General features: G+C 39.1%; 1 protein-coding gene across 1 annotated transcript in view; it reads left to right on the top strand.

Annotated features, from left to right (window-relative positions):
* Nucleotides 1-14,534, top strand: part of adgrd1 (adhesion G protein-coupled receptor D1) — a 69,765-nt gene that overhangs the window by 30,526 nt on the left and 24,705 nt on the right. Inside the window, exon 14 of the mRNA XM_041787014.1 lies at nt 13,965-14,038. Coding sequence (XP_041642948.1) covers nt 13,965-14,038 — 74 coding nt within the window. The remainder of the gene's footprint in view (nt 1-13,964; nt 14,039-14,534) is intronic.

The following is a 14,534-nucleotide window of genomic DNA, read 5'->3' as shown; positions in this document are numbered from 1 at the left end:
CAACACGTCAGCCTCGCCACCACCAGAGCTTCACTGCAACACTATATTAAAAATTCCCTTCTTCTGTTCTTAGAAGGATTTCTATGGAGTCGTCTGAGGGTAAAAGAGGTGTAGGACATGGATCACATTTGCCACTTTCTCTCTCCTGTTTCCTGTACCGCTGACTAAAACCTGAGTTTTGTCCTGATTGAACTGTAGAAGTTCTCTTTCATCCATGATTTAAGGTCTAAAATACAGTCAAAAAGGGCATCAAGTGGCCCTGTGTTACCAGGAGACACAGCAATGTAGAGTTGAGTGTCATCAGCATAGTGGTGCAAAGTGATGCTGTGCCTCCTGATGACATTTCCTAGTGGTAACATATAAAGGTTAAAAATTGTAGGGGCTAAAATTGAACCTTGGGCAACACCACATAATTTCATTTAATTTGGACTAGCATTCCCCCATACTTGCAGAAAATTTCTGTCCGTAAGATAAGAATTAAACCAGTTAAAAACAGAGCCACAGATGCCAATAAATCATGGCGTCTGCTTAAAAGCATTTTAGAATCTATAGAATTTCTATAATTTTTTTAAAATAAAAAAACATTTTAAGATGCCATTTCTTGATGTTTCACAGAGAATCAACATACAGATTAATTGTAAAAAAATAGGTTCACAAATTGATCCTGAAATTATTGCAAAAAGCCTTACTTTAATAATACAGAGAATGATATGTCAGTTGAAGGGATGTGCATGAATAGTGGACTCACCTTTTTATTCAGCACCAGGATGACTAATAAGTTAAACTATTTTTCTGAATTTCTGTCATTTAAGGATATAATGGAGTGCTACAGAGTGGTGTTTTTTTGTAGGCAAACCCAGAATTTAACATTGTGTAGGTTCCATCAGTAAAAAGACTATTGTTTTTTTTTTTTATGGGTTTTGGGATTATTGCTTAAAAAGATCTCTGGCAAAAATAAGTTTCACTTCCACTAAGGTGGTCCAACTTTTATTTTGTGCTCTTACCGCCTCCTTAAAAGACATTCTTCTTGGTGTGACCAACAAATTATAAAGTCTGAGTCGGAGTTGCAAAACACTCACTGGGTGAAAGGTGGACTAGTAAATGTATACGTGATGATGTTCAGTTTCTGCAGCAAACTGAAGTCCTTGTTAGCATCTTGTGAGCAGCTGCCTTTTTGGTACTTGACAAAACTTCAAATCTCACAAGTGGGGGTCTTTCAGATGTATTTCATATCATAGAAATAAAACTAAATTCTCTCTTGTGTTTACCACTGACTAGAACTTAGATCAGGCCTGTGCACACTCTGTCCAAGCTCAGCTTGTCCCATTTACTGCACTTTTGGGCCTGAGCATGATTTAAAACCAACACTTGTTAGGAAAGTGGCTCTTATATTAAACTACACTTCTGAGTTGTTCAGGTCTCAGTGAGTCAAGAATAGAAACATGCACTACAGATGTGGCGTATTTATTGTTGAGGAGCATCAGTCTGTCAATATTCTGCACTGCTCCTCACATACTTTAAGGCTGAACTGTGTTGTATTTGGCTAACTTAAGTATTTGCTGCTTTTTCTCTGCCTGTGTGTAATTACACACCATGCTTCCACTACCTCACTTGTCCTCTACTGGCCTTGGTTCCCAAACTGTCTGTGAATGTTTTGTTTGCATTTAAAGAACAAAAGAATAAAAGTTGAGATTTATTTTGACCAAAATGTATCACTTTTTTTATGTCAGCCTTTGAGGGCTCAAATTTTCTTAGATACAGGTAGGGAAGGGCTCAAAGGAAAAAGGTAAGGAACCACTGCCCCACTGCACTATGCCGCTATTTTAAGTGGAGCAGGCTGGCAGTGCCACTTTTTAACAGCTTTTTCTTCCTCATCATATCAAAAACATACATTCAAAAACAGTGATATATATTCTTAAGCAAAACATCACTTGGTATAATTTTTGTTTTGTAGTTTTTGTTGAAAGACTTCTTTATTCAAGAAACATGACCAAGTCTTAGCAGTGCATCTCTTGTCATAATTTGTGCAGCAGGTCTTTTCAAAGTTGTTTGGAAGTTATTATATAAAAACAGTCAAAAACTGAAAATTTTAGGGTAAAATGCAATTAGGCTGCTATGTCTGACAGAACATCTTTGACTCCCTTTGAGGCTGCCTGGGACTCCCTTTTGGGCTGAGGGGATGTGCCTGGATCTTGGCCTGACCTTGCCCTTGGCTGTGGGCCATGTAGGGCCGGTCTCTGGCAGTAAATCTAACCCTTCCCACAGACCTTATTTCGGACATCTTACCAAAAACTCATTCGTAAATCCCATAGATTTGGAGTCGATGGAACCAGAAGTGCAAAATGCTGATTCATTTCTGGGTTTAATGACTCAATACTTTGCTCAGGGATAGTTAAATGATGTGCCTAAGCTGCAATGCAGCCACCTGCCACTAGACAGGGCCGTAACCCAGCTTCATAGCTGCTGCCACACTGCAATATTGTTCTACTACTAGACTAGCACAGTGACAAATCTGGCATTGTTTGCATGCCATGTTCTGTTCCCATCTAGTATTCAATGTAAATTGTGCTCAACGTTGACTGTTGTCTGATTGTTTTCATACAAGAATTAGCTGACAAATTGACTTCAAATTCACATTAAATTGGTGTTGATATCAGTTGCCTACAAGTATTACTAATCATATTATTCTTATTTCTTTTCCTTGTATAATATGGGCATCTTGACTTTATGGTTGTAAAGCAAGGGGTGAATGGTGAACCCTGCAGGAAACATGCTTGGTTTACATCCATTTGCATATTTAAGAAAGAGCGAAAGGTTCATTCAAAGTGCAAATATTTGCTCTGATTTCAACTGAAAAGCAGAAGCAAAATGTAAAAAAGTTTAATTTGTATCTTTTTTATTTAATCTTTTCTTAACAACTTGTAGTAACTGAAAAGTTCTGCTGGATTCTGCTCTCAAATTCAAAGTATTTTTGAACGCTACCTCGTACTTGAATTTCTTAAACCAGTTTTATAATTTTAACTTTACACAGAGTGCTTTAGCTTAAAGTATTTGTGTTGTTTCCACACATATGAACTCCGGATAATCTCTGAACAGTTAGTGAGACTGTCCATGTGAGACCCATTCTTGCTGAAAGGAAATGCTCAGTTTGGTCACAGTGAGGGGAGGCACCTGGGTAGAGCGGCTGGGAGAAGGAGGACTCTTGAATAATGGTGACTGTTTTTTACATTGATAGCACCACAATACATGCATCAATCTTACATTGATGCTAATACAAACATAATACAGCCAAAGTCATCACCATTGTCATCAACATGCCACCTTGCCCACTTATTCCTCTCAAATGCAGCTCCTCTAGGAAATTTTCAGGGCAGTAATGCATGTGCAAAAGTGGCTTTTTGTCCTTATTTGCTCCCACATATTTTCCCATATTGGAACCTCTCAGCTAAGACTTAAAACACAGCCACGGACATGTGAATGTAAACATGTTGTTCCTACAAAAACAGACCAGAAACCAGAGTGTTGCCATTACGGTTTCCTCTTGTAAAAGCCTGTGGGAACTGGACACATGGATCATTGCATGGAGAAACTCCTTCCTTGTCATGTGAGTCCTATTATGAAAGGAAAAAACGTACCATAGTTTCTTTGTTTTACATTTAAGCACTAGCTACAGTACAGTATTTCTGCTCAGCGCTCACTTTATCAAAAACAAATCTGTAGTTCCAGGTTCGTTTAATTGACCCCAGTTTCTCTCGCACATATCAGCACGTCTCCATGTTTCTGTGTCTACCTCTGAGACTGAGCTGAGACCACAGCTGCACGTCTTATTACATTTCCCCCGACAGCATGATCTCACTCAAGGCCAGTTGTGTTTTACTGCATGGATTCAGACTGTTACTCCACATGCTTAAGTCTGACCTCTTACTGAAAAGCCCTGCTAGAAAAACAGAGATCAGTACTTAGTCAGAGCAGCAGGATGTGTCAATATAATCCACTGATCTTTTGATTGAAAGGTGGTTTCTTTGGCACTTTTTTCTCATCTTTAGGCCAGGTTTGGGCCGTTTTTTTGTCTGCTGGACTCGATCATGTAACACCAAACCTTGTTGTAGGTTTTCCAGACATACTGCTGTAAAGTGCTTCCTTCCCTTGCTAAATTTAGCTACATTCATTGTAACTTTTGAGAAATGCATACATGGCCTCTCTGTTGTTACACAAAACAATACAGCCATTGTCAAACCAGGGCTAACCTTTCTCTTGACCTGATATGTCAACACTTTCACCTACTGCAATGCCAGAAAAAAAAATGACTGCTTTTAATAAAGTTGAATTGATTTAGAGTTGGTCTAATACGTTTCGGTACTATGATGATCTCTGCTGGCAGCTGCAGCCACAACTATTGATATCTATACCAAACGTACAAAGCTCTGTCTAATTTACTGCCTGGCTCTCTCTCTGCTCTCAAATACTTGGAGCGTTTGAGCGAAAAGGAGAAGATTGCTCACTTATGCACTCACACTGTTGTGTAATTTTGTTTCTGCTTTTTAAATTTAGCACAACCAAAGCCTGTATTTAGACTACTTTGCTTCATTGCTCTTGTGGCTGCGTATATTGTTGCACCAGCGCTGGATGCTGGAAATGTGTGGGTGTGCAGAAGTGATACTTTAATTATATTTATTCAAGGTTTAGTCAGTGGCTCTCTCTGTAACAAACTATGCTCTACAGTCCTGGAAAAAGCTTGTGAGTGAAAAAAAAAACTTTTTTTTTTTTTTTTTTTTTTTTAACCATGCTCCATTTTTTCTTTTTTTTCTGTGAAATATGGTATACGTGTGATATTTAACAAATTAAAAATTCATTATCTATGGCAAAAACATTATATTAATCTTAACCTAAGCTGGTGGCTTACCATTAAATCAGTGAATATAGGTCTGGTTTGTTGCGTTCACACATTCTCAGCTGGCAGCTGTGAGGAAGATCAGGAGAGAAGTGCAGAACCTTCTTCCAAGTGGGACCAACTGAACCTGGGGGTGGTGCTAACACCCCACATGGCATCATGGGGAAAATCTGAGAACAGCTTATTTTAGCACACATTTTCTGAAAGGTGGAGAAAGTAGGGTGGAGGGGGGATTTTTCTGGTACTTGAGAGGTTTGTGAACAGGCCAGGGTCACATATTTTTGTTAGAAAAGCCAGAAAAAGTAACCTGACATGCCAGATGGATTTGTTTCATACATCCATCTGGAAACGTTTGGAAAAGGGCAGAGCCTTTGAAAAAACTCGGAGGGTGATTGGATGAACGTTCTCTGTCACATCTTTACGGGCCAATCAGAGCAACAAAACACGTGACGTCGTCGCAGCTACCGAGGTGCGTGTGAGCAGCTACTGAGGAGTAAACTACATAGAAAACTGCATAAAACAAACCATGGCAACTATCGACATGTCCGTACACGACTTTTGTCGTTTTTGAAAAGAAAACAACTCACTGCTGTTCTTTGTAATTCTTTAACGAAGAAAAGAAAAAAATAAAACTGATAAAACTGGCGCTTTAGCAGCATCCACACTAATGTCTTACGCCATAACAGCACCGGTCTCCTGTTGCTGCTTGCTTACGTCACGACTCCGCCGCGCCCGAAAGTACTGCCCCTCGTCACCGATTGGTCCTGTCACTTCCTAACTGGGCCCAAACGGTTCAGACGGGAGCTTTGCAAGATGGATTTGCCAGTGAGAAACACGAAACAGGAGAATTCATCTGCTTTGCAAGGTTACAGAATAAGTGATTTTTGCACAATATGTCCCCTTTACGCAAATTCACAATGATCGACCAGAAGGGGTCGGTGATGTTTGTAACCCATAAGCATGTAAGCCTGCTTCCTACTCTTTCTGCTTACAAGTACGTTCTTTAAAACTCTTTCATTTATTCTGTGAATAAGTGCAAGTACACATAGTACTGATAATAATTTCATAATAACGATGTGAAATGACGAAATGCTGCTGATGGAAACCTGTGCAGTCTCCATGAGGAGAATACAGGGTTTATTTAGTTCGTGTATGTGTGCAGACTCGCTCATAGTGCCAGTACATGTGACTTAACATTATTTCAGTCGCTGCTTTGTCATGTCTCCTTCTCGTCTCACCGTCTGTCAGTCACACATCCATTAGCTGTTGGCTTTGCTATCATCACTTAGAAGCTCAACATGAGTAGCGCAACAGGCATTGTATACTGCAGCAGTAGACTTAACAAAATAAACTCTGTCTGAGCGCCATAGAGTCCACTGTTATCTCCAAAAACCCAAAGTTCTGGCCCCGTTAAACAATACCTGTTTGTCTGACAGTAGGCAGAGCAGAGACACACACTTGCTCACCATCGCACACACATTAACACACATCGTCTGTGTGTCGTGTCCAACAGTGTCAAAGCTCATATGAGAAAAAAGACCAAAAAAACAATGAAATAATCTATTTCTTTAGATTAAAGCAAACGTGTTACTGACGGAAATATGTCTTTTGAGTCTTTTGAAAGTGAATGTCCTTAAAGAGGATGAGAAATAGTTTGATTTTACTGATGCATCTCTTTATAATTTAGTCTGCTGTTAACAGTGCTTAAAGTACTTTCAAAATAATCTAAATGCTCTTAATATATGTAATTAAATATGATATTAAGTATAATTATTGTAATTGTAGCGATGAATGCATAGTGTAGTACAGTGGTTTTTAAAGTGTGAGGCGGGCCTCCCCTGGGGGGTGCCACAGAGCTTCAGGGGAGGCGAGGAACCATAATCCAGCAAAAAGGTGATTTGCTTTGCAAAATTCTGCTGTGCATGGAGCAAAATAGATATACTTATAGTTACAATAGGGACTATGCTATAGAGCAATGTTACTCAACCAAAGGGCCAAATTATTGAAAATACCATTGCAAGAGCCACAATCAAAGAGGTGAAAGAGACAAAAACAATTTGAAGTAGCAATAAAAATAAGTTAAAGGTGGCAAAAATAGTCAAAAAGCAGCAAAAAATGGGTGAAAAGGAGTGAAAAGGGGGAGAAAAAGTGGGAAAAAAGCAGTCCAGAGTGGCCAAAAATGGGCAAAAAAAAGAGGAAACAATTGATATGTAATGGCAAAAGGTATTTGAAATGGACAAAATATGAGATAAAAGTGGTAAAACTTGGGAAAAAGTGGCAAAAAGACGTTGCAAAAATAGAAAAATTTGGGGAAAAGGGATATTTAATAATGAAAGGTAGCTTAAATGGGCAAAACGGTGAAAAAGGGCAAAAATGGGATAAAAGTGGAAAAAATGGGGAAAAAGAGGCAAAAAGAAGTTGTAAAATGGCCAAAAAAATATCAAAAAGGGGTATTTAATGGCATTATAACTGAATAAGAGGAAAAGGCAGATGTTTAAGGACATTTGCAAACCATAATATCCAAAATATATTAATGTCTAAAATGTTTAAAGATTAGACATAAATGTTTGAAGTGTTAATTTTTTTTTCAATTTGAATCCTTTTTGTGGGTGGGGGTCAACCAAATGAATAATTTCTTCTAAGGGGAGGCTCACTCTCACACACTTTGAAAACCCCTGGTGTAGTAAATTAAAGATTTTGTAGACTGTTAAAATTGAAGGTTTGATTTGAAGAGCATTAAAATGTACAATCTGAGTCAGAGTTAGACTAACTGTTTGGAAGCATTGATAGCCTATTCAGTACAACAGGAGTTAGTTTAAACATTTCTGAATAGACATGAACGCGTTGCAATTATGACTTTCAGTTGCATAAAGGACATATTATCCACCCATGTATTTTTTTCCCAAAATTAAAAAAAAAAGTAAAATCTCTTCTCGTCTCGTGTCTCGTGGGCCCAAATTCTTCGACGTCTCGTCTCGTGAGACAAGTGTCTCGTCACACCTCTAGTATTGATACAAGGAAGAGAAAGTTTGTATTTATAGAGCACCATTTATACATAGAGTGATGGCCAGGGCCAGAAATAAGGCATTTATAATATCAAGAGCATTTAAAGACATGACACGGTGTATAAACAGCCGCCCATAGTCCGTGTTTGGAAAGGGCAGAACCTTTTAAAAATTCTATGAGGGTGCTGGACGAACATTCAGTCTACTGTGTTAATTACAGGCCAATTAAAGCAAAATGACATATTGGGCATGTGTAGCCCCGGACAGTAAACTACATACATCGACAGGCGGCAGTTGGAGTCAGTTGGTGAATCAAACTCATGCCAAAGCCATTCTGAAGAACAGCAACAACATCTTTTCCATCTTTCAGTATGGTTCTTTGGTTTTCTTGTTTGTTTGTTTTTTTTTTGTTTTTTTTTTTTCAAAAATATTTTTGGTCTTTTTAAGCCTTTGTTTAGAAATGAGGATAGTGGATTGAGTTGGGAGCAGTGATAAGAGAGGTAAAAACTATGAATATCTTTACATCTGAGCTCATCTCTTCAACAGCGACAGCCATTGTTTACTGGCTTGCAGCTCAACCAAATCACACCCATAGCTACCCCCACGTTATTCCCCAAGAAAGTGGATTGGTCTGTCCTTCCTAAGACCAGGGACAAATGTTACAGACTGAAGCTTTGTAAGATGTAGCTGCCTGATGACAGAAATGAAATCTAGACAATTCATTGGCTTTGCAAGGTTGAAAGAATAGGCCACTGTGAATATTAGACCAAATATTAATAAAACTGTTTAAAAAAGATTAGTAGAATTTAAACTTTTGCATCAAAATGTTTTCAGACCTGTTTTAAAAGAGTTAACAGGTGTAGAAAGCCTCAGATTCTCTGATAGTTTTTTTTCACAGGTAAGGAGCGTAGAAACACAAAGCTGCCTGGCCCTGCTTTGTTCTGATTATGGGAACAGTGAGTAAACTCCTCCCAAAGGACCTGAGCGATCTGCATGCCTAGTCAGAGGCTAAAAAGATCTGACAGGTCTGCAGGGCCAAGACTATTTAGTGCTTTATAAAGGAGGAGTAAAAATTTTAAATCTATCTTTTGAGTCACAGTGTTGAGCTCTGAGGACTGGTGTAATGAGCTCTACTTTCTTGGTGTTGTTCAGACTCTGGCTGCAGCGTTCTGGATGAGCTGCAGCTGTCTGGAGGATTTTTGAAGGCAGACCCATGAAAATGCTTAAACAGTAATCTATGCTACTAAAATAAAAGCATGAACAAGTTTCTCTGTTTCCTCTTTGGAAAGATGTTTTTATATTTGCTGTATAAGGAAGTAAGAGGTTTTTAACTGTTTTGTGTGGCTATCAAAGTTTAGGTCTGAGTTCATGATTACACCAAGATTTCTGTAGAGTTTAGTGTCAGTGAGTCAAGATAGGCACTAACTTAACCTTTACTCTTTGGGGCAAAGAGTATTTAAGGCTTTTCCTTAATTGATTGTGGGAAGTTTTGGAAAATCCAAGTATTGATTCTTTAAAAAAATGCAAAAACTTCTATAGTATCATGTCTTATCTCCTGGGACCCCAATCTGATGGTGTCTGTCTGTTGCTGTGAGGTGGATAGGTGAAAAGACAGCCTTAGAATTTAAGGGGCAATGGGGACGATGCAGTGAAAAAATAACATTAGTGATATTTCCACACAAAAGCATGAAACAGACGAGAGCCTATACCTTTTTCTGGTTTTAACTCTTGTGCTCTTGCTTATCCTTTACATATAGTTTAACTGTGTATTCAACATTAAGTATATAATGGTGAGGAAAAAAAAAAACATGAAGTAAAGAAACAGAAATGCTGTGCCTCTATCCAGCTCAGTAATTTATTCCAGAATGAACTGAAAATGAATGCAGCTTTGTTTTATTTCAGCTGGAATTGGAGATTTGTTTTGAAAGATTTTATATCTGGAATTTATTTGAATTTGTTTGTGTCCCAGAGAATATGGCTCTTTCTGTAGAAAGCTGATTGTCCTCATTTAGATCTACCATGTTATATGTTACAGTTGCCACTCACCATCATTTAGGTCGTATTTTTGCCAGGGTTTTTTTTTCATTGCGTGTTGAAAAAGAATGATGGGCTGTATGTGTCTTTTTCCATCTTTTCTTTATTCGTGCCCTCCTTAAGATCCAGCTGTCAGGAGCTGAGATTTAAATTGGCTCAGAGTTGCTTGATGTTTTGGGATTTGCAAAGCCATAAGCTGCAGACAGCGATTCTCTGCCAGTCACTGAAGGTCTGAGAGACACCACAAAGGACAGAAAAGCCAGCAATTTTTTTTTTACAAATTGCTGGGTTCTGTGTGTCATCTACGGCTCAGAGTTTTTGCGAGAGTGTCGATATTCAACCCTCTCATTTGTGCCCAGAAGGTACAAGACAGACAGTAAACACCTAAAGGAGAGGATGCTGGGGGTTTAAGGGACTCACTTCAGACAACATATTGTGGTCTTTCATGTCCAAGGCTTGTCGCCATTACTGATTACTGATTGTTGTGGGGGTGTAAATATCTGGTGGGGCGTGTTTTAGCCACGGTAAAACATTACATATCTGTTATGTCATGAACCTTCATACAGCAGGTAATGCTGGCCTTACACTAGAGGACTTTGTGTAACTTAAAAAAGTCCGTCCATCTATATTCTTATTATTATATAATCTTGTGACTGAGCTCAGATGCTTCAATCAGACCGGTTGCCACAGATGTGTAAAATCAAGCACCTAACCATGCAGTCTCCATTTGCAAAATTAAATGTGAATGGGTCGTTCTGAAAAGCTCAGGGACTTTAAGAGTGGTACTGTGATAGATGCCACCTTTGCAATAAGATGGTTCATGAAATATCATCCCTGCTGTATATTCCACAGTCAACTGTTAGTGATATTATTAGAAAGTGGAAGCATTTAGGAGCAACAGCAAGTCAGCCATGAAGCAGAAGACCATAAAAGGGGTCGACGACTGCTAAGTAGCATAGTGTATCAAAGCCGCCAATGCTCTGCTGCATGCCAGCCTCCCATCACCAAGTCCAATGCAAAGTGTTGGATGGAGTGGAGCAAAGCACACCAAAACTGGGCAGGTCTGGGTTTTGCAGATGCTGGGAGAACATTACCTGCCTGACTGCATTTTGCCAACTGTGAAGTTTCGTGGAGGAGGGATGATGGGATGGGGCTTTTCTCAGGGTTTTGGCTAGGTCCCTTATCTCCAGTGAAGGTCATTCTTAATGCGCCAGCATATCAAGACATTTTGGACAATGCTATGCTTCCAACTTTGAGGCAACATTTTGTGGAAGACCCTTTTTATTTCAACATGACTGTGCACAAAGCAAGTACAGGTACATCTCAAAAATTAGAATATCATAAAAAAAATTCAATATTTTTTGTCACTCTTTTCAGAAATTGAAACCTATATTTTATACAGACTCATTACACATAGAGTGAAGAATTTCAAGCCTTTATTTCTTGAAATGTTCATGATTATGGCTTACAGATAATGAAAACCCAAAATTCAGTGTCTCAGAAAATTGGAATATTACATAAGATCAATTAAAAAAAGGATATTTTAAACAGAAATGTCAGGCTTCAGAAAAGTATGTTCATTTCTACAGTACTATAAAGACCTGGTTTGATGAGATTGGTGTGGAAGAACTTGCGTGGCCCACACTGAGCCCTGACCTCAACCCCATCGAGTATCTTTGGGATGAACTGGAATAGAGATTGCCAGCCAGGCCTTCTCATCCAACATCAGTGCCTAACCTCATAATTGTGCTACAGAATGAATGGGCACAAATTTCCACAGAAACACTTCAACATTTTATGAAAAGCCTTCCAAGAAGAGTGGAGACTGTTGTAGCTGCAAAATGGGGGGGCAACTCCATGTTAAAGTGCATGTATTTGAATTAAATGTCATTACATTCCTTGTTGGTGTAATTGCATTTCAGTAACATGAACTTGAAATGCAGTACTTTTACATTGTTGTGCATTTAGATTGTCAAAATTTCCAGTACTCTTTTGATTTCACTTGTTTAAAATGATGCAATCTCTGGTAATGATCGATAGAACTGAAAAGTACCTCACTGTTGCTACAGTTTTGGTACAATTTAGACAGTCTAGGAGTAGTTCTTGTCATTCTTAAAAGTAAAAAAACAATATACCAAGGACTTCCATCTTAGCTGCTGTGGTGTCAACATCAGCATTAGTGTTAAATTTTTTTTACCAGAATCATATGAAAGATTAAAATCCTGATATCATCATAGCCTTGTTATGTATGCCTATTTAGGAAAATTTAGGGATCAAAATACTTTGTCCAACGCTAACTAACAGCTGGTGGAGAATGTGTAATTTCAGTGCCATACACCATGAGATGTAGTCACTGTAATAATTGTCAGTGGTTATGTGGTAAAAAGCTGAACCATGAGGAACATCATAACATAGAGGCAACAGAAACACCTTTACTATCTTTGATCTATCAGCCTCTCTCTCTCTCTCTGACTCCTCTTCTTTTATCAGCCTGTCACTCTGCATCACTCTGCTGTCACTGGCTTTCACTCTCCTCTTCCTCTCCTCCTCTCCCCGTCTGTTCTCCTTATGAGCATCGCAGTGAGATCCAAGGCGGCTGTGTTTGCTGGCCTTCTGTTGTTAATAAAGACTTGGAGACCCGGCTCCAGTCTTGGCTGGTGGCTGAGGCCTCGGGGCGGCGGGGAAACAACGGCGTGCTCTTAAAGCTCAGCCAGATCTCTGAGTGCATTTTAACACTCAGCGGTGACTTTCAGGTTCTTGCACCTCGCTCAGATAAAGAGAGGAAAACACATGCTGCATGCAGCACAAACAGATAGTTGCTATAGAGGAGACATGGCCAAAGAGCGCTCCCCATGGATGTGATGGTCTGTTAGTTAATGTATATTTTAGCTTGTATCTGGTACATGTTATGGTTTTATAATGATAGGGTGCTTCCTATGTGGCAGGGTTTTTAATGCACAGGAAATTGTAAAGAGATACAGTAAAGAAAGCGTACAGTGTGCCAATCATACAGTCTCTCTTGCATCTGCTTTCATTTACACCAAACATGAAATGTGAGTTATTAAAAGGCCGCAGGGGAGCAATGAATTCATGAACCAGGCTTCTTGCAGCTCCTCAAAGCCTGTGATGACGGCCTGCATTTGCAGTGCTTTCATGCCTCTTGGACCCACAAACAGGCCTCATAAATATCAATCCATCTCCAGGCTCATAATGCACGATGACTAAGGATCTGCATGTGCAAAACAGACAGAATGAGAGCAGAGATTTGGTTACACAATGAAGTCAACGTATGCTTTGTAATATGAAGCGCCGAGACTATGAGCCAGGAAACAGACGACTGTCAGTTTCACTCTTGGTTTTTCCAGACGGAAACGCAGCAGACGCGCTCCATCTAATCATACATTTATTCAGTCTGAGTTTGGAGGTTTGGGAAATGAGCAGAGGTGTGCAAAGTGTTGTTTTCTTCACATGACAGATGGAGAAGAGTAGTGGTTTGACCTGAAAGTAGGGCCAAGACCCAATTACTGCATTTTTGTTGCACTGTAGCCATTAGCTCACTGTCTCTGAGGAGTCCAAATCTCTTATTAAGGACTAACTTGGAAAAAGTGAGTTATAATCAAATAAAATTGTTGAGGACAGTTGGGATTTTTAATCGCTATAATCATCACCTTTACTGAGTGTCAGTCTGTGTCTTTCAGCATGATGTCACTCCTCCATTTTCTGACATTTAAGCACCAATGGAACATTTTAATTTCTAAGAAGATTCACGTTTAATAAGGTGCTCTTTGTACTGTATTGTAAGACTAATTGCATCAAGATTGAATTTCTGTTCAGCATATGGGTGGAAAGAAATCAGAGCTCATTAAGGAAAGAATCTTGATCATTTGTGTCTAAAATTTTCTTGATCAAAGCACATTTCCCAATCAGAACAAAGCTTGTAAGTTAATGAGGTGCTATAGTCCAAAAGCAAATGTTTTCCTGTACCACACGTTACTCTATCTCCTCTCAAGATCTCCATTTATTTTCTGTTGCAGACTAAAGAGCAGCAGGAGCAAGTACTGAACCAGAGCAACAAAGTCTTCCTCTACTGTGCTTTCTTGGACTACAGGTGGGTTTGTTTCTGTGATTTAGATGCAATATGTCTCAATATTTCATCCAGATTTCAAGCCAAATAACATTTTATCTCCATTGTTGTGTTTTAGTGTATTCTTTCAGGCTTTAAATCACAAGAATTGACCACTGATTAGGAGAAGATGTATTCCCCTTCTCTGATTTAAATCAAAAACATGCAGCGCTACATGTGTTGCTGTTTGAGCTTGGATCATCTTGAGCAACAGGCCTTCATAAAAAGAAATATTGTGATCTGATAACTGGAGCCAAAGCGCTGTTTAGAAAGCATGAATCATTGAGAAAGGGAGTGTGTTTCAGCTGGATTCAGAGGCTTTACTCTCCTTCCTCCCTTTTGCCCTGAAGATTAAGAAAAATGTGAATTATTGGATTGCCCTGTCAGATTGCCCCGCTACACTCAGCAAAGACATTTCTCTGTGTGCCTCCCTCCAAACATCATACTGACTGATCCATGCCAACAGAGCTCCTTCAGAATA

Source organism: Cheilinus undulatus, linkage group 5, assembly GCF_018320785.1.
Source record: "Cheilinus undulatus linkage group 5, ASM1832078v1, whole genome shotgun sequence".
Lineage (NCBI taxonomy): Eukaryota > Metazoa > Chordata > Actinopteri > Labriformes > Labridae > Cheilinus > Cheilinus undulatus.
This window is presented reverse-complemented; position numbering and strand designations above follow the sequence as displayed.